This window comes from Meleagris gallopavo, chromosome 1 (genome assembly GCF_905368555.1).
Source record: "Meleagris gallopavo chromosome 1, MGAL_WU_HG_1.1, whole genome shotgun sequence".
Classification (NCBI taxonomy): Eukaryota; Metazoa; Chordata; class Aves; order Galliformes; family Phasianidae; genus Meleagris; species Meleagris gallopavo.
In genome coordinates, this window is record NC_139404.1 from 19,927,560 (window position 1) to 19,954,274 (window position 26,715).

Sequence of the window (26,715 nt, forward strand, 5' to 3'; positions counted from 1 at the left end):
CAAATGTAGTCCTGCAAACAGAGTTCTGACAGTACTTGCAAAGTTCTTTTATTGAAAATACAGTTTTGCCTTCTTAGTCGTGTTTTAATAAATGTAATCTACATCTCATGGCTTACTGAGGGCAGCAAAACAGAACAAGTGGGATGCCGCCTGGGAGAGAACACACTGGACACAGAATTTTCCAAAAACAGTCCTAAAAATAGGACTAAGAGGACTGATTTAGTTAAACAGAATGTGCGCAGTTGATCCCAGTACCAACGGCAGTAGGAAAGCAGCCTAATGGATACGTGTCATTTTAAGTGCTCGAAAGCAGAAGGTTACATTATTGAAGTCACAGAGACACGCACCTGGAAACGAGTACAGAAAGGAGTGCTGAAAACCAAGGCACAGTGTGGCTGCTGCCTCAGGAAGTCCATTTTGTTTTGAGAATTCACAAGCTGCCAGCCTGAGGCCACCACCAAAACGTAAAAGTGCTTTTTATTTTTTATATAGAAAACTTGCATTTGAAAGGAAAGCAGACTGAAGCCCCATAGCCCCAGAACATTCAGAGAATGTATATATGTCATAAATGTTATTTTAGTCTTTACACTGCTTTACTCAATAACATATTGATTAACTTTACCTATGCAAAGTATTATATTTTTTTCTCCTTGTCTCTATGTAGCTCAGGAGATTAGATTTCATCTCAACCACATGCTAGGAGATGGGAAATGCACACACTGCTGCTGTGGGGCTGCTACCCTTAAACATTCTCTCATCAGTCAGTCACAGAAATTAAAGAAAAGACCGTATTTGGTAAATCTTTTAAGTCCTAGGAATGTATCATTAATCTGAAGGACCTGTTGTTGAGTTCAAACTCCCAGTGAGATGGTGGTAGTGCAGTCAGGTGTCACACTGAGTTATCATGAAATGCTTGGCTATCGCAATTGCTCATTTCACGTTCCTAGCTTCTGGAGTTTGCAAACATTCACGCAGTCAAGTTAGTGCCTGTGCAAGCCTGACTCTGCAGTCACATACAACACAGGCCTCAGAGCACAGTAACTCAGCAGAGGACTGGGTTTCACATGTCAGTTGCATAGTGTCAACACAGAATGTACAAGCATAGCACCCTAGCAAAAATATGGATTGTAAGTATTTGAAAAAAAAAAAAAAAGGAAACTGTCAATGGCTCTTATTCTGCTTAGACATCGACCATCTTTTTTTCCCCAGTGACTTGAAAGGCAAAACGAAGTGTCACGTTTTCTTCTGCTGCATACAAGTTTTTAAAGGTTTTAAAGTGCTTTAAATTCCATCGTTCACTGAAAAGAACACCAGTAAGATGAAGTTATTAATCAAGTTCATTCCCAAGTCCATAAGAACAATTTTACTGGGGCTAGGCCACTGCTTCTGACCCTTTCTTCTGAAAGCATTTTCTTTCAGAGTTAGATGCCCACCTTTACCACTGTTTATGAATATTCTGCTTAAAAACAAAAGGTTATTCAGTAGAAAACTGTTTGTAAGTTGGTACTCTTAAAAGCCCACATACCTTTCTAAACTGATTTCCTTTACCTGGTCTTCAACTACGTGTGAATGTACTTTAATCAGAACTAACCACTACTGAATTAAGGAAAATTATTTTTCATTATTTTAAAATGCCACCTCATTCTACGCTATCTTCAGAAAACACATCAGCAATCAGAGCCCGTGCACATCTTATTAACCATTATTTAAACTCGTAGTATTATGGTAGCTTTATTTCAGGATAAATAATATACATTTTTGGAGCAATGACACTCAGAGTTTCAAAGTGTACAGTCACACTGTGCTATGAAGTGCAGTGTTTTCAGGCTCAAGGGGCAGAATCAAGGGCATGCAAGTTTCATACTGCTCACATTACATCAGTGTGTTCCCACTGACTTAGAATTCAGTTGTATTTTATTAATATATATATTCTTAGAAAAATAAGAACTAAAGACTACTCACCTGAGCACTGAAGCATTTTCCAGTCCTGCTGAAGCTGGTTTCTTAATTTTTTTATTTGATTTACTTTTTCTTGGGTAGGAGGCACATGAACTCCAAAATGAGGCATAGAAGCACCTGCAAGTGCTTTGGCTACACTTTGCATTAGATTTATGTCTGTGTCCTAAATAAGAAAAAAACAAACAAACAGAACAGTGGGCTGCTTCCAATCATATTAGGTGGAAAAAGGTCATAAAATATCTTTAGTCAGATTCCACATTCCATGTGGAAAGCAAAGCCAGTCCCCAAACTGAGGCAAACCGTTGGATAATCTGCTGCACATAAACACAAACACTAGCTCAGGCCTTCCATTCATGCCTTAGCCTCTCAGTCATGCAGGCTGCCTACAGCTCAGTATGTGTCTGCCTGCTTTTGTTCTCAGGCCAGACAGAAACATGGGCTATTTATGTCAACAATTCAGATGTTCCAAAGACAGCATAATAAACACAGACAGAAGACAGCAGCTCAGAGCAGTTCACACCCAACACGCTGTTGCTTGATTTGGGTTCCGTCCCAGGTCACCTGAAGTACCATGCTGTAGCACCATTTCTTACCTCAATCACTGCAAGAATTCGAGATTCTGCTAGTCCTTGTAGCAGACCAATAATAAGAGAAATCCCACTTATTCCAAGGCTCCTGTTTGCTCCAACAGCTATTATTATCAAGTTGGGTTGGTAACTATATGCTACAGGAAGAATGAATCCAAGCACAGCAGAAAAGAAGTCATTCCCATCAGCATCCTTTAACAGCAATGAAAAGCAATTTAGAATAAACATAAAGCTGAAAATGCTCATAGGTAGGATTGGAAAATAATTTAAAAAAAAAAAAAAAGGCAAAAAAACCCCAAACCCAACATAACATGAGATTCAAAAAGCTGTCTGTTGACCCTAGGAGCAGAATATTGATCTATTTTCACAGCAATCCTTATATTAAACGTGCAGTTTTGAGCAACACTGGTTATTCATATTTTCCTTAGCATCTGTGCATTGCAACTCTGCCTTCTCTAACATAAAACAAAACAGCCACTGCAGGCTTACTCAAACCATGCACTCTAATTCACATTAAAGGTCTGTGAAGGAGCAGCATTATTGAAAGAGCAAAGAAATTTTTTTTTAAGTCCCAATTGCAGTGAGAGGTATAATTCTCAATGACATTTTATGAATTTATAAATCTATTCTATTCTTTGTTTTAAAAAAAACAACAAACTTTTTATCTTAGGTTGTTTTCACAAAGTGCACCTTACCTCTTTCCAGTTTAGTACAACATAGTGTTTAGAGCTGCTCTTTCCAGTCTGTTCTTTCTTGCAAACATGTATGATGAGTATTTTTCTGCAATTGAAACCCACATCCAAGTATTTCACCAACAACTCCCAGTGAGATAAAAAGCTCTGGTTTATCCATGATTTCAATATTATGTATACTTTCTTCCCTATCTTGTCTTACCATTTTAAAATTCCCTTTTAAATATTGCCTTCTTTATTATTTTGTATATTCAAAGTTGTATTTTCAATCTTATATTTTCAGTAATAATCCAAATTTAAATTGATATAGAAGGGTTATACTTCAAACCAACCACTAAACTAATAAGGCAGAACTTAGAAATAGAAGCTTGTTTTTAGAAATACATTTTGGCTTGCTCTGTATTTTGTTTCAGGTTAAACTCAGTGAAAAATCAATTCACAACCGATTTCTCAGTGCAGATTTTATCATACGTATGGTGACTTAGGAACAGTTATCATCCCTAGGATTTGATTTCCTAAATTAAAAAGAAGCCTCACCCATCTTCCGTGCTCGGTATGATATCCGTATCTCCAACAAAGATGCAAAGCACTCTGTAGAACACAAAGGAAAATCATGTATACATTCATTTGTACCTGCAGTAATTCTTTTCAATTAATACAACTGGTTTAAAGAGTTTGCATGCAGATTAAATAAATAAAATGAATATACACCTCTCTGAACTTGGTCCATTAGGAGTATAAAGAAATTTATGATACCTCAAGGGGAAAAACTCTCTTCTCTCACTACTCCTGGGGAAACTAAGCCAAGAAAATGCCCTTAGGTCAAAGGCAGCCAAAATCTGGCACAGAAAACCTAACTTTGTACAGCATTGATCCCTACAGGTGTTCTGCCTTTGGTAAGGCACAAGGATTTTGTCATATGCAATACTGTCTTTACTGCAAATCAAAAAAGCTATGCACATTTGTTTTAAAATGAAGCCTTTCAACAAAGGCAACCTGACATATTTTATCCACTTCCATCTTTTTACATTTTGAGTACCAAATGCAAAAGATAAAAATTCACCTTTGAAACCCAAAATGAAGAGAATGTCTCAGTGCAACAGCAACAGAAGCAGAAGCTGCAGGTGATTCTGCAATTCCATTGCATACCTGCAAAAGATATCTTTTTTTATTCAGAAGTAATTAGTGCTGCACAAGATCATATCATTTCTTATTTGTACCAATTGCTTTTTTTTTTTACTTATGTATCATTCAAACAAAGCCACAGCTGCAGGGGAGAGATCCTAAGATTAAGATGTTATTAATTCATTTACAACACAAAGGTCACATTTGATTATTACGCTAAAAGATGTTGTATTATTTCAAGTGCATGGTCCTGCATTGAAAGTCAACTGTAAAAGTAGATTATATAGGTGAAGGTCATCTTTAGTGGTTCTCTCAGCAGTCTGCAGACCAGATGCACTCAGTTTGCCAGAATGCAAAACACACTGGAAAGACAGACACTATGAAAAGAAAGCTGTCCCAGAATTCTGACTCTTCCTTTAACATAGGTGAGCCATTACTTTCTAGAAAACATGGTGACAGTATTAATCAGTCAACATTTAAGTGCTGGTTTGTGTTGTGCAGAGCTTTGAACTCCTCATGAAATATAAGGGAACATAAGCAAGAACACAACGTGTGCTCTTCCTCCTCAGTTCTCCTCTGACTGTGAACACAAAATCTCAGCACTGCCTCAATATAATCTCAAATAGTCATTACTTGCAGATGCTATTTCCTTCTGCCAGTAGTTTATCTAATCTATTTATAGGCTCTCTTAGAGGTACATGCAGCCTATAACAACAGAAATTTGTTCCCAAAATCTACAGCCATGACTGCCAACAACAGGAAGACAACTAACAAGAAAGATGCCATTCTCACAGTTATTAATCCTCACTGGCTTTGTACTTTAGAAAGAGGTTTTTATTAAAAGAGACTGATTGACTGATTTAACAAATGAGACTGTTTGCATAATATAAATGTGGCATTTTATTTTTAACTTGCTTGTTGTTTTTCTCTTTGTTTTTCAGAATGTCAAAATACAATCTTGCAACCTCTAAGTCTGCCTCATCTTCATTCCTGACTGTGGAAGGATCAGAGTGCTGAACTGGAATGGTTGTTTAGAATCATAGGGCACAGTGGTGTTTTGAGCTGCTCTATGAAAGCAATCAGGGTGAAGGGCCAGGAAAACAAATGACTGCATAAATTATTGTACATATAATGATAGAGAGTACAGCTTAGCATACTCTGCTATCTTATAGGGTACTGCAGAAGTTAACTCTCTCCTGAAGTCTGCAGACAAAACTCCATGCAGAAGTTTAAATCTTTCTCAGATTCCTTGCTGCTCACCGGTGCTTGATACAGTCTTATGTCCACAGCAACTGGAAGAATGAATATCTGGTTCATCCTTATGTTTGAGAGTGATGCCTTATGAGCTGTGACTGCAGAAAAGCAGAATAACGTCTTACCCAATAATAATTAGAAAGGTGTCTTGAGGTTAACCACTCCTAAAATGCTTTTTCATCTCACATCCTCTCTTGTTAGCTAAGCACAGACTAGTTGAGATCAGCAGGGTTATGAAATAGGCAGTAACTAATATCCAGATGATAGTGTAGTAAAAGCAGAAATCAGGAAGGCAATCCCCCAGTCCCCTCAATTAAACCACATTCTCTTTACCTCTTTCTTAAGTATTTTATCTAGGATGGTCAATGTACTGCCAAGAAAGAGCAAAGTTTTGTTTGCTTCCACAAGGTCTGCATGAAAATCACTGTAAAATGAATCACACGAAGCAAAACTAGGTTAGATATGACAGCACTTTTGGAGAGCATCCTGGTAATGGTATTTTGCAGCCTGTACTGACAGCAGTACATTTTCTATAAATACTACACATTTATTCTAAAAGACCTAGCTCTAGCAGGAAGATGACAACGCTCCTGCCTAACAGTTGTGAGCTCTCTAAACCTATTTCTATTTGCACTAAAAGAAAACAAAAAAATGCCTGATTATACTCAGGAAATAAAGTGCTGTCAAAATGAGACTTTCTAATTTAGAAAGTTGAGTTTCTGAAATTGTAAGACCAGTCGGGTATTCCTTTTCCAGCTAAAAGCTAACACAGATCTTAGAGGCATTTTCCTAACACCTTACTTCTAAATTAACACATTTTCATTGTCCTCTCTCTCTTGAAATATTCTGATTAGTTATGTAAAGGAGTCCAGAGAAGGGCCACTAAGATGATCAGAGGGCTGGAGCACCTCTCCTATGAAGAAGTGTTGAGGGAGCTGGGCTAGTTCAGCTGGGAAGGCTGAAGAGAAGGCTCCTGGGAGATCTCCTTGTGGCCTTCCAGTACTTGAAGGGAAGCATATCATCAGGAGGGGGAACGGCTGTTTACGAGGGTGGATAGTGATAGGACTAGGGGGAACGGTTTTAAACTTTAGGTTTAGGAAGATTTAGGTTACATATTAGGAGGAAGTTTTTCCACACAGAAGGTGGTGACACACTGGAACAGGTTGCCCAAGGAGGTTGTGGATGCTCCATCCCTGGAGGCATTCAAGGCCAGGCTGGATGTGGCTCTGGGCAGGGGTGGCACCCTGTACGTAGCAGGGGGTTGAAACTAAATGATCATTGTGATCCTTTTCCACCCATATGATTCTGTGACTTTAAGGATAAAAATGATAACTAACACTAATGTCTCAAGTTTTCAGAAGTAGTAATTCTGCCTGTGATTGAGTAGACTGATGCCACAGAGACAATGGCAGAGAAAGAATAAGATTATAGTTTGTTCTGAAGCCTCTCATCCTCATAATTAAGTTGAAAATTAATTAAATACGACCAACCTGACAAGAGCTTCTAGTTCATTTTTGTCCATTTCCTTCACAACATGAAGGTGTACTGGGAAGGTGTTTGGGTCTGCTGAAGCTTTCAACTCAGTTGTTGCTGTTTTGATGGGAGGAACTGGAAATACAATATTTTTCATGTGCAACTCCAAAAATCTTTCTATTCTGTCAGTTCCATTACTGTCAGTTATCTTAGCTTCATCATCTCTACAGGGATTTGTATCAGCAGTCTTTACTAAGTCTGATTTGGTGCTCAAGTTGTGCAAAAATGATGTGTCTAGGAAAAAAAAAAAGTTTCCCGTGTATTAATTTGTGAGCAGTATGTAAATATTTAGTCACATTTATTTGCAAAATAAAGTATACCCGTATTCATAGTGTTTATATTTGTTTCCATGCACTGTCTGCAATATTTTGCCACAGACATTTTTCAGCGACGCTACAATTGTTTTAATCTAGAAAAAGTTTGTAAGTGATAATAAAACTTCCACCATTTTTTTTTTCCCTCACACAGCAAACAAAGATATTAAAGCACTACTTTTTAGTGTGATGTTTGACAGTTCTAGAAGTTAACAATATATATATTTTTTTCAGACCAGCTGAAGACTTGACCCTGAAGGAAGCCTCTCAGCGCTCCAGCAATCATTTGGTGAATAACTGGTAGTTCAATTATTTCAAACCAGAGGAAATAATCTTAATTTTGAATTTCTGTATGAATCCTTTTACCAATCCCATTTAATTACCTTCATACGTCAACCATTTCCAGTAGGGTTTATGTGCTGCTCTCACATTTTGGATAGACTCAATAGCGCTGTGAAAGAAACAGGATTAACAATATCAGTACTGATGAAAGAGCAGGGAAATAATTTACTGCAATGGGAAAAAACAACACCAACAAAAAAATAAAATCACAGCAGAAATGTCTCAAAGCAGAAAATAGATTACAAAGTCACATTAAAACCTTGGCAGGCAAATGTTCAAAGCTTGCATATCTTTATATCTTTGATAAATACATAGGTTGTTCTAGAATGATTCCTATGCTTACCTTAGGCAAGGTGCCATTTCTCCAGTTACCTGAGGCAGAGGATCTCTTAGCAAAGTTCTTACGGTCATGCAGACGGATTCAGACAAGGACCTCAAATGGTACCCACCCTAAAAAAGCATTTCGTTCCACGTAAGGGGCCGATACACATGAAGTCTGAAAGTCGTCACGGGAAATAAATCAAACTGAATATATCTGAATTTACAGAACTGAAAGATTGTATGCAAACACAATTAGGTCAGTGTTTCATAGAAAAAATTAAGTTAGATGCTACCTGCTGAAGTTCAGTGGCAAGCGACAACTCTATTCACTTTATCATGGTTCAGTTCATTTTGGAAATCAGTTGTGACTTTGCCCTGTAACTCTAGAAACACATTCTTTTCCCACTCCCTTCCCATGGCATACCACCTTCAATAGTTCTTGTGGAAGATTCCTTAGAAAGTAAAAATTACTGCTGTCCTCTAAAATATCTGCACAAGGGAAATCTCCCACAGCCTGGCACTTAAAATATCATTGTCCTGATAATTTGGCAAGAGTTGGAAGAGAAATGAAAATAGATTTAAGATGACTGAATTAAAGATGACAGACTCGTTCCTGCATTCCATTCATGGAGCAGTCATATCGTCTGCATCGTGAGGAGATGATTATTTGCACTTCAGGCAGTATCTACAATAACCTGCTGAAGAAATGGTGATGGAAAACAGCTCAAGCAAAACAGAGGCCAACTGAATCAGTTTCTAAGGAATTCACTAGTTTGGGATCATGCTGGAAAGATTCACAAACTTATCTACCAGTAAAATGACCATTTCTCCACCATGCAGAAGAGGAGTTGACATTGACTTCAAAAGGAGGAAAAAATTGTTTTTAAAGAGACCTCTTAAAGATGTTGTTAGATGTTTCTATTAAAAACAAACAAAAAAATTCCCCAAACGGGAATGTAGCACAGGCTCTATAACCAACTTATAGTGTATATATGCTAAAGGTTTTAAAAATTCTTCAGGAGTAAGACAAAGTTGCAGAAAGTGGTAATGCAGTTTATTCCCTATGTAAGTTTTAATGAAGTGGGAACTGTCCAGAGTAGCATTCTGTAGTCACTGTGCACAAGAACTGAACACAACTGAGGCTGTTTCCAGAAAAATAAGCACACGTTCCTCTGTTCCAACGTTTTAAATTAAAATAATAATAATAAAGACACACACTTCTTTTCATGTCTAAGAGCACTGCCAAATTTTACTCTTTTTTTCTGTTATTGATTCTAAGAGGAGATACAAAAAGAAATTATTTTGTTACGCTCCAGAAGTATTTACCTCCAGGATGACACACAGCTTCCCATGAGCTAACTGCATCAGGAAATGGGTAAGGTGGGCAAAGACTTCAGGAGTGGCATTCATCTGACCCTAAATTAAAGAAAAGTTCTGTTAAGAGATGAAATCCTGAATCAAAAACACTGGTGAGAAAAATAAATAAATAGGTAGATGGTCTGAAATAAGTAAGATTGGACTCAGCCTCAGCATAAAGGAACGCTCGCCTCTAGCTGTATCCAACAAAATGCTGAACCAACTGCTTTAAAGGAAGGTGCAAAAAGATGATGCAGGAGTTGTGCCTACAGGACAATCTATCTTCATAGGTTGTGTGCTATTTATTGAGCTGGGTCAGCTTAAAGACTCAAACATATTTTTAACTTGGTCAAAGTGAATTTTCACATAGCAATCAATGGACATTTAAGATGTAGGAATATTTTACAAACACATTTATGACTGACAACACAAACCACAAAATGTTACTTACCTCTGGGTCTCCAATTCCTGAATCATATCCAGAGGAGACAAGAACCAGTTCAGGATCAAACTGTTACAAAACAGAAAGAAATGTAGCACATTCTTTTGCATTGCATTTCAACTGTACTGTACTCAGCTATTATTTCAGCCAAAACATAAACACAAATAAAGACTCTCCTTGAATAAAAGTAAATAAATAAGATTGCATTGATAATATTATTCCTGATGGGAAAGTTGTAGGGTTTTGTACTGATTGTTTGAAAGCTAATATTCATAAATAGTACTCTGTCAATCAGCACATGGTTCACATCAGCAGAAATTGTGTTAAATGTGCTACTTTTAAGTAGCAAATTTCTACAAATCATTTAATGATACTTAAGAAATAGTCCTTGATTTTGCTATTCACAGAACAGTGCAGTGAAAAAAGTACCTCAAAAGCCATTGGAAGTAACACATGAAAAAATGCAGCAAGATAATCTGAATTTCCCATCCCAACCTGCAAAATGGGAGAAATACAGATCAGATCTTCCTGTTGAAGTAATAGCTTTTCCTAAGGTTTTTCCAGACATAAGGGAAGATAATACCAAAAGATAAAGACAAGACAGCCTCGTAAGATCAGCTCAAACTCCTCTGTATAAAAACTAGATGCAAATATCCATCGTTTTGAGTCTTCAGTTCTCTGCTGAACAAGAACGGACATAACCATCTCCTGAAGCACTCCCAGGAGTGGCTAGGCAAGATACTGAAGAAAAAACAACATGCACGTGTCTTCTCTCTTGAAACAAACAAACATGACATTCTGAGCCTTATTTCTTAGAAGATATTTCACTGACAGGAATAAGATACACTATGCTATTACAACTGCCAAGCAAGCAAAGTAGCACATATTCAGAAAGAGTTGTCTAACGCATAAGAAATAAAGCTATTGCATTTGCTTTGTTGTGCTGTAAATAACATTTACCTTATTCCAAGGTAAATTTATATTAAAACCTTTTCCTTTTCCCAAACCCACAGCATCATAATCAGATTCTTTGAGCGATGGCCAGAATTCCTGATGTTCATAGCGATGCCAGGAAAAATACAAAACACTGAAAGATACAAGAAAAATCCAGCTTGACAAAAAGGCTCCAAAACTGACCCTATAGTAAACTCTCTAACATATAGTGAAAACATGAAAATATAATTATCTTTTCCTCTTAGTTCTCTGAGCAGCTTTTGACTGTAAAAGCTGGTACAGAAGGTCCTATGTCAAAATTAACCTAGGATAGCTTTTAGAAATGTCATGTATGCGTTCCCTTGAGATGAAAGGCAGGACATTCTCAGTAGAACAGACTTGTTTCTAGAACCCAATGCCAGGGCTTTTCAGAAAACAACATAAAGCTCATGTGTTTTATCTAACTAGCACTTGAACTGAGAGATTCCTGAATAGAAAGAACAGAGATATTACCTAAATCTTGGTAGAGAGATCTTACTACTGATAATCTTCTTAAAACTCATATTGCTCATTTTGTGTTTGTTATTTTTTAATGCAAAAATAATTTTATCTGTTTCTTCTTGTTAGATTTGTTCCCCCTTTACTTGATAACAGGTTAAAAAAAACCAAGTCACTAAAATAGCAAGAAGAACACTTTGTATTTTGTGAGATTCTAGTTTTAGGAGTATAAAAAAAAATCTTATTCCCTACAGAAGCATGCAGTATTTAGCCAGCTAACAAAAAACATCCTTCAAACCTTGGATCTTCTTCAAATATATACTGAGTTCCTTGCCCATGGTGCACATCCCAGTCAACAATTAGGATTCTGCATAGAAAAGCAAAATAAAACACTCAGTGGAAGAACCATGGCACGTAGGTCTAAAGGAAGTGCAGATGACTAAAGATTTTCTGACCCAAAATGGTACGTGACACCCACGAGGCTCTGGATATTACTCTAAAATGGTACCATGTCAAATAATAATGCAACATCACACTTGTGTATGAAAAGCTTCTTTATGCTCTTACCTCTGAAGACCATATTTGAGTTTTGCATATTCTGCTGCAATAGCAACGTTGTTGAACAAGCAGAACCCATTAGCTGCATTTCTCTGACTGTGGTGACCTGGAGGTCTAAAACAAAGTTTTATATCATTATCCATAACAAAGGGAATTTTGGTGAGAAGTGAGGACTTTCTCACATTTTCTTACCTTACTAATGCCATTCCATTGCACACTTTTCCTGACATCACAGAGTCCACTAGCTGCAAAGCTGCTCCTACAGCTAGTCTGGCACAGTGGTAAGTGTTCTAAAAAAGAGAATTTCATTGTTATTATCAATCATTCATCAGCTAGCTTTAGAGAAAGCTTGCAGAATGTGCTTTGTGACCCAGTATGAAACTGACATAAGTCTATCCTAATGAAGTTATACGCAGTTAGTTAAAAGCATAATTTTACAACAGAAAAGCCAGTGAGCTCTCTATTAGGTTTATCTGTAATCATCACGTCCTTTGTAAGGATGTTCTCTCTGAGGGAGATAAGAAATAAGAGATGGACGTATCGAACTGACTGGTTCTACTGGCATCTCTGAAAATAAGTAGCAAAACCTTACAGTAACAAAAGCAAAATTAAAATTTGAGTAGTATGCTATAGTGGCATGATATAATTACAGAACAGATAAAAGAACACTTATCAATTTAAATTACAGCATAGCACTAAACTGGAAACGGATCAACAGAAGGCCATAAACACATGCAAGTATACTTAGATAGCAAAACAAATTATTATCAGCATTCCCCTACTTAGAAAACCATCACACAGATGCAATAATACAAATATCTGCAAATCCCACTACAGGAAGCAGTTTAACTTACACACCGGATGAAAGAAAAAAGAATCATAATTTCCAGAGATTCTTTTCAGTTCCTCTTCATTCATTGCCTGTGTGCTTTTTGCGGCCTCCAAGTGTTCTGAACTGCAGAGGAGAGGGAGATTAACACAACACTTAACTAAGCAAACAGACTTACAGTTTTTAAATACGATTTAAATGTAATGAAAGCTACCACGTATGTGTTCTGTGTGTTCCTCTTGCTGGACATCCAAAGCAACCACAGTTTCACAACAAAGTGAGACAGACTAGCATTACCTAATATAAACAGTTCTAAGCAGTGGATTCAAAATGAAGATGCTATCAAAAACAAAACTGTACAAAGCTCAATGATTGTGTAATTACTAGTTTAATTTCCTCAGCAGCCTCTTACCTAATGGTGAATTCAAACAACATTTTTGTAGGAATTATGCACTTGTTTCAATATGAAAGTCTTTAGAAAAAAAAAAAGACATCTGTTATCTCTACATTTGGAAAGGAAGACAAGACCTTAGTGAATTTGTTTGTCCCAAGCCATCTAGAAGGGACAACTCAACTGGGAATTGTTATCAAGTCTCTTCAGTACTTGATCAGCAATGTACTTACTGCAAATATAAATTAGATTGGTAGGCAGAGCCGACTGCACTCCAATAGGAACACTTTGAGGAAAAATACTGTTCTGGAATCTGAAAATTTAAGCATGATTCAGGATCAAGCCATTGTCCTCATACAAGCATCAGGTCACCTGTATGCAAACTGTTGTTTCCTGGGGTTCTGCTGCTGGGTTCAGAACTTGTTTAAAGACAGTACAGCTGATGGTCTTAAGGAAGCAAGCTAGATGAAGCCCCAGTGGAAGTTCCCTCAAACAACTCTAAGAAGCCTCAGCAAAGCCTACCCACCCTTCACTTGGGAGCTGTTTTAAAGGTAAAGCGCTCACCCTGGATACATTTTAGTTACGTTGTATAGCCATCTCTGCATTCAGCCTTGAACTCCACTGATGTGGGCCTCCATGCTGACCTGTGGAATGTTATTCTAACTTAACCTCACGTCTGCTATGTCACTGCAGACTTACAAAGCAATCTAAACTCTCAGCTGAGTTTGGTTAACAGCATCAGATCTGTGCTGCCCACTTCCCTTGGGGACTGTGGGATTGTGCCCTTGCCTATGCAGACCCTGCCTCTGCCTGCTTTGCCATCATGCTTTGCTCCCAGCTCCCCTTGTCCTTCAGGAAAGGTGCTATTTCACTGCTTCCTAACAAGGGAAAATGAGCACACAACCAACATGCATGTTGGTTGCAGAGCTATCACACCAAGGTGACAAGTGCCAGAGCAGACTTTAGTGCCATGAGTTCAGAAGGGGCTAGAAGCTCATCCTCTGAATTCCCCCCATAGACTTAGCTACAAAGCTTTTCTGTTGGTTCACTCTGTCTCAAAGATGTTTGGGAGAAAGAGGTGGTTATCAGTTTTCCTACTTTTTCAAATTAGGAACTTACTTTTAACATTGTATTCAAATCAGCAATCACTGCTCAAGAATCCAAAGAGTGGAAGTGGTGATACAATGGAACAGTAAATTCGTTCATACTTCAGCATCTATAGCATAGTCAACATGATTTGTACAAGTTTCAGCCTGACACATTTTCCACTGAAATTACTGGAAGTTATTGAGCTTAGGACCAGGTATTTTTAAATGGTGTAAAACATGCTCTGGAGGTATGACATCTGTTATTTTATTAGATTAAACTGAATGGCAATAAAAATAAATTTCAGACCTGTGAACTAAGAGGATTTCCTCCTCGCTTCCTTCTCTAGCAGGCACAGGGATGCATCTTTCCACAAGATGGTAACACTGAAGCTGCTCATAGGAGGCTGACAGTCTTTCTGGCACTTCAATATCACAAATAGGACTGAAAATAAGTGATATTCATATTACTACAATACACATCAGCACAGCTTTCAAGTAATAATAATGCCTACTATGCACTGTAAGTAAAGATTCAATATCCTCAGAGGGACACGTGAGAGTAAAATAATTATAATAAAATTCTTTGAATACTTTTCAGTTTAGAATTGAGCCAAACGATTATAAAATCTGTAAGCAAAAATAAATTTTTGTTTATTTCTGTGCAAGAGACATAACAACATTAATTTTTCCTTCTTTTCTCACCGCTTACAGTAGCGATGATTACCACGGACATGGAGACATTGAGATTAAAAGTGAAGATCTTACAGAGAAGATCAGCAGAGAAGATGATTTGACAGGACTTCATTTCAAGCACAACAAAGGTACTGGTCTAATTTACATAAGTGTGAGCCAGCTGCATGTATCAATTTCCAATTGAACTTAATTGAAGGGTTTCAGCTGAGAAAGTAAATCCATAAATTTTTCCAAGGTCAGTGATACTTTAGCTTTATGAGCAATTTAGTTAGCTTAAACTGCAGTGTTTAGAGAACCCCTTACTAAGGCCTGCTGGTCTGCAGGGCTTCAGCTTCTCAGATCCAGCTTCAGATTAGTATTAGAGTAGCTAGATACAAATTAACAGTAAAAGTTTTTCGAGAAGGCAGACTTTCTGTTCAGCAGGAAAGTTACCAGGTTATCTGTCACTACACACTCCACATCACGTTTACAAAAAAATACATTTACTTGGTACTTTCTTGATAAGAATCAATTCATAAGAAGGACAGGACGTTACTGACTTACTCGTTCCAAAGCAGCTTATGCCTGGTCATTGCCTCATCGTAAATCAGGGCTGTTCCTGAAGCCATCGCTACAGACAGAACAAAGGAGAGGTCCCTAGGTGTGTATCTCGGATACAGAACAGATACGAGAAACAGCCAGTGAGAACGTATGTACGCAGGGCATCGGCCTGCTGGAGGATCTCGCACTTCAGACTTCTAAGTACAAAGTGGAAACAAAGAAGCCTCGAGAGGCTGGCCAGTGAGCTCAAAGGGCAGAACGGCGGGCACGGCCCAGGAAGCTGGATCCGCGCGGGCTGGATTCCCGGTTACCTGAACGCTCCAGGCTTCAGCAGAGGGATGTGCGGTGCCTTACAGAGGGTACCGGAGCTCCCTCAGTCCGCGAATAAGGACCTGAGGCCAAGCCGGGACGAGACCTGGGCCAGCAAGCGTGTAGGGGTACTCACCCCAGGCTGAGACAGGTGCGTGGGAGAACTCGCGCTCAGCGGCCCCGCAAGGCACCCGCACACCGCGGTCCTCACACGGGCCACCCAAGCAGCGCCTCGGCCTCACCGCCGGCTGAGGGCACGGCGCCGCCCGCTCGCAGCACGGGGTGGGATGGCGGGAGCGGGCGGGGCTGTGACGCGTCCAACGGAACGCCCATAGCCCCGCCCTCAGGTGGCTGCTGCTGCTGCGCGGGCGTTTTGCTTCCGAAGAGTTGGTAGTTCAGGGATGAAACGTTCCCAGCCGAAATTCCTGAGTTGAATTTTCTCTGGCACTCATCGTAATATGACAGAATGGCTTAGGCGGGGAGGAACCTTAAAGATCATCTAGTTCCAACCCCCAGCGGCGGGCAGGGCTGCCAGCTAGACCAGGCACCGCTGCATACCTCGTTGGTATATAGCAGAAGGTCTTAAATCACACATACGTACATATAAAGAAAAAATTGCTCCGTCCAATTCCACTTTACTTTGTCAGAGCTCTGCAAAGTGGGGCTGGCAGCTAGAGCAGCGTTATCATGCCCAGGATAGTTCAAATACAGCTGCTGTTTTAAATATACAGCAGATCCAAGAGCAAGTAAGCAAAGGGCTGTATGGTAACCCCTCATGTAAAGAGAAATAAATGGAAATCGACACAAGCTAAGATGACCTCCCTTACCTCACAGACTATCGAGCAACCAGTTCTCAGCAGCTCGCATCAGTAGCCATGTCCTTTCATACCAAGACCAGGCGGTTGATGTTGCCCTGGCACTTAAATGGGTAGCTCCCTGCAGGGCTGCCCATGGCTGACCTGAGCCCTGTCAGACGCCTTTGGGCGCAGTTGGCATCTGTGGGCAGTGATGGAGTGCTTTAAATATTTACCATTTTTCCAGCAGAAACCATTGCAGATTTGGTGGGATCAAATGAACTGAGCTTTTGAGTCACCTACATTTTTCAGAACAGTGTCTTCATTATACAGTATAAACTGAATATAGGTTGTTCCAACTTTTTTTTTTTTCATCGTTTCCGGAAGTTTTCTAGTTCATGATAGAAAATCATATAATCACAGATTCACAGAATAGCCTGAGCTGGAATTCCAAGACTCACAAGGATCATCGAGCTCAACTCCTGGCTCCACACAAAGCCACCCTAAATTCAAACCATGTGTCCAAATTCTCCTTGTGCTCTGGCAGCTCGGGGCTGTGCCCACTGCCCTGGGCAGCCGGCTCCATGCCCATCACCCTCTGGTGCACTGACATTTTTTATGTCTGACTATTAAATAGGACCTTTCAACAAGGGAGCCCTGATTTAAAAAGATTCCAGAACTGCAATTACCCCGTGCTCGGAGGCATTACCACTGAGACATCATCTTGATCAATGTAAAATGACAACAAATGACCAGATCTTCTTGAGGTTGGGCTATGTTGTGTTTGCTGTTATTTATTCCAATTTATTCCATTTTGATTCGGACAAAAGTGACCAGCAGAGGGCCACCTTCTTTTAAAATAATCTAATAGAACAGTATGAGGTATATTAATGAAGCATTAACCAAAAGAAAGTTTGGTAAGTCAAGAAAATGGCAGGGTGAACCCTATAGAAGAATACACTAAAGGTACTGAACTGGATTAAAACTGTTTCATTTCAGTTTTTATACATATTACAAAAGATTTTTGCAATAATTCAAACCTTTATACATAGATGACCAAGTTCAGATTTCACAAATAGCTAAAATACAATAGAAAGTAGTCCTGATAACACTGGATTTAAGTTCAACTTATAATACAGTTTAAAAGGAAACAAAGATTTTACATGCCATTTATAGTACATTCTTATTTACAATGTAGGTTTGGCATAAAAAGTGTAATAAGATTTTTACAAGTAATAACATAAATATCTACAAGCATTTATGGTACCTCCACTTCTGAGTGGCCAAAGTCAGCTGGGAGTCCCTTCTCTGCCAGCGGTAAATCTGATTTACTAAAATGATACCCTCCTCAATCTTCCCTACAAGGAGATACACCATAGGACGATGGGTTTGAGTCATCCTCTGTGTACAATTTTCATTGATAAGCAGCCACTGCTGTATCATGTGCTGAGTTTCATAAGGCAAGAGTGAGCCCTGGGTAATGAATTCCACATGGCACTCAATGTTGTACTCTTGGTCGCCAATTACTGCTCTTTTTTTGGACAGCTTTACTTTCACTGCTAAGGAAAAAAGGAAACATGTAAGTCACTCAGTTTGTTCAAATATAGAAATGAATACCCGTTAAAGCAGGAAGATTCCTTAAAAATACTCTCATATTTCCTGGTGATGGAGTGTAGTGGCGTCTTCTCCCACAGCAGCATAGATTTTCAAACTTTTTTTTTAATAAGTTTGTAACTGATCATTTTTTCACTAAATCAGGCAACTAGGAAAACATATTTTCACAAAGATGTATTTTTGCCGTCACTGTATACAGGATGGTGACTGGATAATTAGATACTGTAAGCTGTTGGCGCTATTCTAATATCACGAGGCTGACCTCCTTGCCCAAACTATTCTACTGAAACTCATTTTGTTTCTCTCAGCTGTAATGCTTGGTGATACCATCCTTTTAGATACTCCCTTTTCATTGTAGACATCTGTCTAACATGAGTAACTCCACCAACACTTCTTAGCGTGAAATTTCTCTGCAGTACCTGATCTAAAGCCAGCTGTATTCACTAGTAGTCTCTATTGACTTCACAGGGCTTTGCAGGACGTTTCTAGGGCAAACTCAGAAGTATTGCCTGTCACTTCAGTAAAATAACATGAGGTCAGAATTTATTTTTTATGATTCTCTGAGTCTTTTCAGTAAGCTATGTATTGTGAACAATTAATGCACAAGTAACAAGGACATGCCATTCACAGGTGAAACAACCAAAGCTTTACTGGGTTTAATTACTAATGAAAGACAAACTGGTTTATTTGCCTGATTTTGCCAGAAATATTTTCCATATACCATATTGTACTGCAGTGAAGCCAGTCCAACAAGAACAGAAAAGCTGTTTGTAAAATAGATGATGAAGAAGTCATTCGTGCAAAATAAATCCTTAAATTTTTGCTGAGAAAGAACATATTCTGAAAAATAACCTAAAGTTGACTCAGTGTCCAAGGTCTCAGGATGAAGATTTTGAAACCCCAGCAAAAGCTGTCAGCGATTTTAATCCCAATTTAAAAGTATTTTAGAAGGAGAACTGATAGTTTAATAGCAGCCATATTAACAAGGACTTACCAAAATTACTGTCACAGAAAACTTCAGGAACTCTTTTGTGTGTAAAGAGTTCCTCCACTGCTGGGCAGGTCTGGCATGCAGGCTTTGGTAGGACTGGTAAGAAATGGCAAAGTCTCATCATTATCTTTTAGAATGTTTTGTATTAGTTTTCTGCTGTGAAAGTTGAGAGCTTGCTGTTTAACTTTGAGTAACTATAAAAAATACAAAATTGTTCAGTGATAATGTATGCATCCGCATGCTTCTCCAAAAACAAGGCTAAGGAGGAAAAGGAGTTTCTGTTTCCATGCACATTGACTCTTTGTTTAAACTGACAAACTCAATCATCAACATCAAATACAGTATTTATAAATAGTGTTTTATTTTCAGTACAGCTGTGTAGTGGGGAAGGGGTCAAGTGAGAATTCTGTCAGTGATCCTAGGTTCAGCTGGGCTAGTCCCGAGAACACAGGAATTGGAGTGTGCCAGCAGCAACTTACTTGTACTGCTATTTACATAAATAAATAAACCTAAGCACATTTGAAGATTTGACCATTAATGTCATACTAACTCCCTTAGGAAAATCAGATAATAAGTCCTCCCGACTTTTCCAAGTTGATCTGAAGACCAATTCAATTAATTGTGAGTTTATCAGATCCCTGATAAAGTTGATAAGCCTGTAAAGAGACCTCAAAATAAATAAAATACTGTGCCTGTAGCTGTGCAGGGAGATAATCACTTCCTCTGCTATGTGTAGAACAACTACTCTTCATTGAATTCAGATGCTGACCCACACCATCTGAGGAGTGCCACAGTTTTCACTGCAGGCATTAATACTTCCCCCCCTCTGCACAAACAAGTATGTATAGATGCAACTCCAATTACAAAGTCACAGACTGAGAACTGTGTCCCTTCTATCTTGTTTACCTGCAGCATACAGTACAGCCACCCTGCCACCTTCCACCTACCTTTGTGCAAGTATTTATATTCCTTTGTAAGCGATGCCAGACACATGTCCTCGTCTGCAGGGAACCGATTGCAGTCCAGGCTTTCTGGCCAGGCGTGCCCATGGCAGGCAAGCACAGGAGCACAGCTGTCCCGAACACCAACACACATACTCCTACAGGGATGGATGAACCTGCACCAGGGGGAGCACCAGGCTGAAGCTGTTCAACTCACTCAGTGATAACAAAGTAGTTCAGCAGTGATTTCTGCACAAAGTACATACTTTTCTGTACATACATCTTTGACAACCTTCAGCAAGAATTCAGTTCTAGAAATGGCTTATTCTGCTATGGTACAGAATTAAGTTATGTTTTTATTAATGCTATTAGGTTTTTATTTATGCTTTTCTTACTATCTGAGAAAATCCTTGTCAAGAGCCTGAGTCTCTTTGCAATGGGTATTTAGTTTCACTGTCACCTATATTCAACTTTAAATTAACAAGAACAAAATTTCAACTGAAACAAACTAAAATATAATATTTTTTAACTACAGCATTCATTTCCGCAAAGCAAATTAAGGCTGAAGAGCTTTTCAGTGCTTTTCTTCCCAATGAGAATGAAAAAGTTAAGAGAATTATTCCTGATGAAGCGGAGATCACCTTTCCATTACAATTAACATACATTTGATTTGATCTTTGTTCTGGCCAAAAGGCTGAGTGCTGTGATACTTACGTGTCCAGGCAGATGGGTGCAAACAGAGAGCACAGGAACATCCTCACATGAGGGTGACAGTCCGTGTGCACCAGGTGCTGCCAGGTGGTGGATTTTAGGACGACCTCTGCCATGCTTGTGTGTCCCATCAGGTTGGGAAGCCTCATTTCGGAGTATCCAATCTCGTGGCACATGTCCATCTCCTTGGGTATCACTACACATTTGGTGGATAATCCAATGTCAAAGCCTGTGCCCACTCTTAGGAAACCACTCACAATGAAAACAAGTATTTTTACAGTCAACAACATCTTCCTGTGAGTCCCAGCTTGCCAAACAGGGAGCTGTCAAACCTCCCAAGTACAGGGGCATGCTGAAAACCCTGTGGCTTATATACCCCAGGAGCTTAATGAACCCTTGGTTTTCGTCTGCTTATCAAATCACTTGAGACAACACCAGATCTTATAGCCTATCCAAGTGATTGTTGTGATAACCAGGGAGGTGGGGACAAGATATAGAAGTATATTCCCTAAAGACACAGATTAGCCATAGGCTTTCACGTGCCTGACAGCATCAGCTGCAGTAGGGTGCTATGTGGTATATTAAATTTTGACACCTAGAAGTCTTGCTATGTGCTTTCTAAATCAAATTAAGAGATCCCCCAGAAAAGTGGTTGGGCAGACAAGCTGTCTCCTAGGGCTGCTGTGTCTCCTTTGTTTTCAGACACTGCTGACCAGCCAGAAAAAACAGCCCAGATTGACTTATCAAGTGAAAATGTTTTACTTGTGGTAATTGCTCGTGTCTCTTCCATGTTTTACAATGTAGAAGAGGCACTTTCTTTATTTGCATAAGCACCAAAAAAGAGTCAGCCTTAATCTATTAACCAAATATTTTGGTTGGAAACTGGGACTCCTGTGCTGTGACATGCTAAAGCTCTCAACTTCCATCAATTTTACTGACTATAGAATGACTACAGAACTTGTATCTTTTACTTATTCAATGCAGTGGTGGATTTAACCTTTCCTGGTGGAAAAATATTGTAGGACTGTTGTGGCTATCAGTATTTATTCAGAGAGAAAATACAGTTACACGTATGGAGTTCATTATTTCAAATGAACTTAGTAACACTTAGAATTCTACAAAGAACTCATCATTTCCCATCTTTATTAATAATTTTAATTAATTAAAATTATGTCTGTAGAAAACTCTGCGTAAGCAAATATCAAGGATTTACTTATTTTGTCTGTAGCACAAAACAAAATAAAATGAATATTAAATGTCTTAAGAGTTAACAGAATTACTGACAGTATTTTGTTACTCTTCTTCATATAGGACTGACAAATAGCTCTTACCTATAGATAAGAAGCTGAGGAATCAGATAAGGTGACAGGATCTGAGTAATATGTTTCTTACCTATTGTGAACTGAAGAGTCGGGCTACTAGACAGTTAAAAGACTTGAAGATTTAAACAAAACTTCTAATGGAAATTTTTAATATTTTTTCATTTAGATACGGGTGTGTATGTTTTGTTTTGTTTTGTTTTGTTTGTTTGTTTTTAAATTTCCATTTCTTATTTATAGAAATGTTTAGATATTAACAAGTAGGTGGATCTATTGTAAAATATCTGGCTTTATTAGACAAAAGCACATTTACAATAGCATATCAGCTAGTATCACTGGTGCTTGACTGAAATACATCTTTCAGAAACAGCAACTTTTTGTGCTTATACTTAGATGTAGCACATTTAGACTACGTGCTACATATTATTTACGTGTTTATACCTACATTTTGGAGTATTAATCTTGGCATCTTTGAAATCAATGACAAACTCCCACTGGTTCTTCCTTAGTTGTTTTCTTAGCTAAGCTACAGGAGAAATTACAGTATCTGTTTAAATATACTGGGGGAAAAAAAGACAACATGATGTCTCTGATGTGTCAGTTTGACATCCAGCAGCTACAGGGGAACCAAACTTTATATAGGAAGTCCTCAGTCAGCCAGCAGATTTCTGCATCCATTCATGCTGCTGTTGTTTTGCCATAGATTCTCCTTTACTGCAGATGTTCAGCCGTTCATTGATGTTGTGTGGAAAAAAAATCCATCAGGTAAAAGTTTGCACACCTTGTTTCTGAGAAAACAGTAAACTGTGATTTCTTCTTGCCACATAAGATGAACATTCAAATTACATAACAGCTGAAAGAAGAGGGATATTTCTAATTGTAGTGATATATATGTAGAGGTTCCTCCAATAAAGGCTACATAAAATAAAATAAAATAAAATTAAAATAAAATGAAATAAAATAAAATGAAATAAAATAAAATAAAATAAAATAAAATAAAATAAAATATTAGTTTTGCAGACTATCAAGAGAACTGCAGCATCTGCATGCATTCTGACTGGGAAGCACAAAACATAGGACCTGAGGTTTAGACAGCCTTCCATCATAGTTTGGCCACCAGCTAATTCTCTCTGAAACGTTTGAAGAAAGCTGTGGGGTGAGTCCATTAGCCACAGGCTGTATTTATTGTTCCTGGATATGAGAAGTGGTCACCTGCTGATGGACTCTGATAACAGAAATAGTTGCTGGAGACCCTTCCTACCTCTGTTTTGCCTTCTTTGACTGTTACCAGGGAGACAGACAGAGATTAACCCGGAGCCACCACTCAGACCCTAATATGAAATGGGACTGAATTTTTCTTCAAAGATACTGGGAGTTTGAGAGCAAGCACACAGACCTAGGGATTTGGGGACTTCATCTAAGCATTAGTTCAATATTCAGCTGGAATTTATTTGAAGTGTAATTGCAGATGCACAAGGCTCTTAGACACAGACAAAAGCTTACAGCTATGCACCCAGAGTCCCAGAGGACTTCAGAGAGGCAGCTGGCGCAGCAGGGACAGCTTTGCTGGAGCAATGTGCTCACCCTGAGGGGCAGCATTCATTTCATGTATGGTATCTATGAACCAGCAGAGGAAGAACCATGGCTGCTTTTGGAAAATGCCTCTTTGATTTACCCATCACAACGGCTGTAGTGTTGCTTTAATTTTTAAATAACAGAAGTACTGTATGCCCTTATAAAGCTGTAATGTGGGTAGTTGAAGGCTCAGCCTTGGCACGCTGAACTCTGTCCTTGTTACTGGAAATTGATTAACCCAGAGGAAACTTTGTTTTAATAGTGAAAGAGAAAGCTGATGCGTGAAGTGACCCAGATTTGGTTTCTGACCTCAGGCTTCCTGTTTAACCTGTAACCCCACTGCATTTCATCCCCACACACACATAGACCAAGGACAGCATTTCTGGGCAACATTACAGGAGATGCAGGACAATTAATGCATTTGAATAGGAAGTGTTGAGATATTGCAAGGGTCAGGAAAAGGGATGTAGGTACTGGATTTACAGATTCCAGCATCACCTAAAGGCACAGATGTGCTGAATGCTATACAAAACCTGAGTAAATAGCATTTCTGAAGTATACCAGATAAGCAGAGACGGAAATAGGGCACAAGAAGATCAGCTGGCAGACAGGCTGTCTGAATTTAGGCTTTTAAACCACCGATCATGTATTAGATGAGCACCTTCCGCACAAAGCCAGTACTGATAGCCACTTGTCTCTTCTTTTTCTGAGCTAAAAAATCAAACTTCTCAAGGCTGGGGTTTCTCATTGTTGCTGGTTTGCTGGTTTGGCTGGCACTGCCTGTTTCTCTTCTTAGTTTTCTTTCGTTGTAGTTTCACTTTGATTTCTTGTTATGGAAGAAATCCAATAGAGTTTTACATATTTCAGGCATAATCCCTGCCACGCAGAAAAGCTCCTGTTGAGTCTAGATGTTGTATTTGCAGTCTTTTGGACATTTATTCTCTGTTTTCCTGTCACAGAACTGTATATCAGAGCTGCGTCCCGTCTGAGGTATTGTCTGTAACAGGCAAATACAGAAAAAAAAGCCAGTTCAAAAGGAGAGTGCAATGCATCATTTCCAAACTCCGTGAGCAAGACAGTAAAAGCAGGGTCAAGAGTGTTTCCTCAGACCACAGAGGATCAGCTGTCCTGCCCAGGCGTAAACAGCAAGTATGTACCAACTATTTGTAGTCCATTGAGAAAGTAAACAGGGTCGCCTTGTCTATCCCCAACACTTTATTTGTCTGTGGCCTGTAGCCAACTACTGATTATCACGATAAGGCAGAAACACATTAAGTCTTGAAAATTATGTCTGGCTTCTGGCTGTTAGAAGAGATAGCTCTATCAGTTAAGCACGTAAAAGGCTGGGAGAGTGCTCAGCTGACTCCAGCAGGCCTGGAGCCGATCCCTTTTAACTCACTTGACAGCTTTTTGCATCTAACTTCTCCCTCTTCCAGCTACCTGGAGGAAAGGCTACCAGAATTTGACATTATACCATTAAATAGCTGGCCAAACCCACTTCTCTTTGATGCCGTTGGAATCAGTGGGCCTGAAGCATCTGTGTAGAATTCAAATTTCAGCATACGTGCTTTGCTGAAGAAGAAAACTCATGTAATGTCTATAAGATTTCACAAATAAATAAAAGAGCATAAAATATATGGATTGAAACATCATGGGCAAATCTTCTCTAAGCAAAATTCCCTTTAGCATTAATAAGATCTTTTTCTTTAAAAAAATGATGGCAAAATATCATCTCTTTCCTTGGTCTAAAAAATGTATTTGAATGCACTTAATCAAATCAAGTGTTCCCACTACAAGTGGTTTGGGTGAATTGAGATGAACACACAGCCTTGTCAAGAAATAATCAAATGGATTTCAAATTATGGATTCTATCTGTTGGATTCTTGGCAGCTTTTTGTTGTTAATTTAAGTTAGTCTCCAAGACATGACTCATGTTTTTAAGGGTGCAGATTTACATTTTAAATTTTTGAAAAGAGAAAGTATTTTCTGGATAATATCTTCACCTTCATTGCCAAGTTTCCATGTCAGACTACTTTTGGAAAGACAGTTTTTTTCTAAAAGCATTTTCAAACTATTTTATTCAAATGCACACACGTATACTAAACTTTGGTTGGCTTAATTAAGATAAATATTTGCATCCTAAACTCAAGTATGTGCATAGCACCACTTTTCAAGAATTGTTTTGGGACTCAGGGAAAAGAATATATATTTGTAATTGTGGCAATTACAAACTACTGTGACTGCTCCACAAATGAGTATGCCCACTCACAGTCATTTAGTATGTAAATTTTACCTGATTGCTTTGCAAATACTTGATTGGAATTTTGCCACTTGAGCTCTGTAACAGGATGGCTGAGGGATACATGCTGAAGGACTGAGTGTTCCATGCTTATTTTCAGTCTCTTCATTTTAGGTACTCTCTTGCAGACACCTTCTGGAACCCTTTTAATGCCCCTTCTTACTCTGACAGAAGAGACATTTGCTATTACAACTGTCACTAACATACTTTTCTCCCTTATTTCTTATGTAACTCTCAAGGAGCTCACAACATTTCGCAAGTTGGTGGAGGAAGATCTGGTCAGATTGTCTAGGCAAACTCAACACACACAAAACCATGGGCCCAGATGGGACGTGCTCACAGATGCTGAGGGAGCTAGCAGAACTAACTGCCAAGCTGCTCTCTGTCATCTTTCAAAGGTATGGGAGAGGTGCCTGAGGACTGGAGAAAAGACAATGTTAGTCCAGTCTTCAATAAAGGTCAAGGTGGTGATTGTACCCCTCTACTCTATCCTGGTGGGGCCACATCTGAAATACTGCATCCAGTTCTGGGCCCTTCCATTAGAGAAAGACAGGACTTCTAGAGAGTCCCGTGGAGGGCCCCAAAGATGATAAAGGACCTGGAGCATCTCCTGTATGAGGAAAGGTTGGTCAGCCTGGAGAAGACTGAGGGGATACCATATCAATTTTTGTAAATATGTAAAGCATAGGTGTCAAGTGAACAGGGCC

At 38.9% G+C, this 26,715-nt stretch overlaps 2 protein-coding genes across 5 annotated transcripts; both read right to left on the reverse strand.

Moving 5' to 3' along the window:
• Positions 1-32: 32 nt before the first annotated feature.
• Positions 33-16,037, reverse strand: HDAC10 (histone deacetylase 10). 4 transcript variants are annotated; one of them, XM_010706185.4, is made up of 21 exons: positions 15,901-16,037; positions 15,459-15,525; positions 14,530-14,664; positions 12,773-12,869; positions 12,107-12,204; positions 11,924-12,028; positions 11,655-11,723; positions 10,886-11,012; positions 10,355-10,420; positions 9,935-9,994; positions 9,454-9,543; positions 8,150-8,256; positions 7,848-7,915; positions 7,108-7,384; positions 5,951-6,041; positions 4,302-4,387; positions 3,776-3,829; positions 3,242-3,326; positions 2,553-2,738; positions 1,963-2,122; positions 33-1,298 (listed from the first exon to the last, which is right to left on the reverse strand). In XM_010706185.4, the coding sequence occupies exons 2-21, from the start codon at positions 15,521-15,523 to the stop codon at positions 1,282-1,284; spliced, it is 2,043 nt and encodes a 680-aa protein (XP_010704487.2). In that variant the 5' UTR covers positions 15,524-15,525; positions 15,901-16,037; the 3' UTR covers positions 33-1,281. The 4 variants fall into 4 exon arrangements, 3 of the variants coding, with proteins under 3 accessions (XP_010704487.2, XP_010704496.2, XP_085074370.1); XM_010706194.4 differs by having other exon boundaries at positions 15,767-15,904; XR_004159623.2 differs by lacking the exon at positions 33-1,298 and having other exon boundaries at positions 1,979-2,122; positions 2,553-2,683.
• A 1,769-nt stretch (positions 16,038-17,806) lies between these two features.
• LOC100540103 (secreted frizzled-related protein 2-like) lies at positions 17,807-21,105 on the reverse strand. Its single transcript, XM_003201948.5, has 4 exons — positions 20,819-21,105; positions 20,111-20,280; positions 19,167-19,259; positions 17,807-18,117 (listed from the first exon to the last, which is right to left on the reverse strand). Exons 1-4 carry the CDS (start codon positions 21,103-21,105, stop codon positions 17,807-17,809), a joined length of 861 nt encoding a protein of 286 aa, XP_003201996.1.
• Positions 21,106-26,715: the final 5,610 nt, after the last annotated feature.

Coding starts and splice junctions, on each gene's coding strand:
- HDAC10 (XM_010706185.4), bottom strand. CDS start 15,523: ATGGCTTCAGGAACAGCCCTGATTTACGATGAGGCAATGACCAGGCAT. Junction 11,013..11,654: donor ATATTTGAAGAAGATCCAAG/GTTTGAAGGATG, acceptor TGTATCTTTCAG/TGTTTTGTATTTTTCCTGGC. Junction 7,916..8,149: donor GAAATGGCACCTTGCCTAAG/GTAAGCATAGGA, acceptor TTTCTTTCACAG/CGCTATTGAGTCTATCCAAA.
- LOC100540103 (XM_003201948.5), bottom strand. CDS start 21,105: ATGTTGTTGACTGTAAAAATACTTGTTTTCATTGTGAGTGGTTTCCTA. Junction 19,260..20,110: donor ATATAAATACTTGCACAAAG/GTAGGTGGAAGG, acceptor ATTTCTTACCAG/TCCTACCAAAGCCTGCATGC. Junction 18,118..19,166: donor TTTCTGTGACAGTAATTTTG/GTAAGTCCTTGT, acceptor TTTTTTCCTTAG/CAGTGAAAGTAAAGCTGTCC.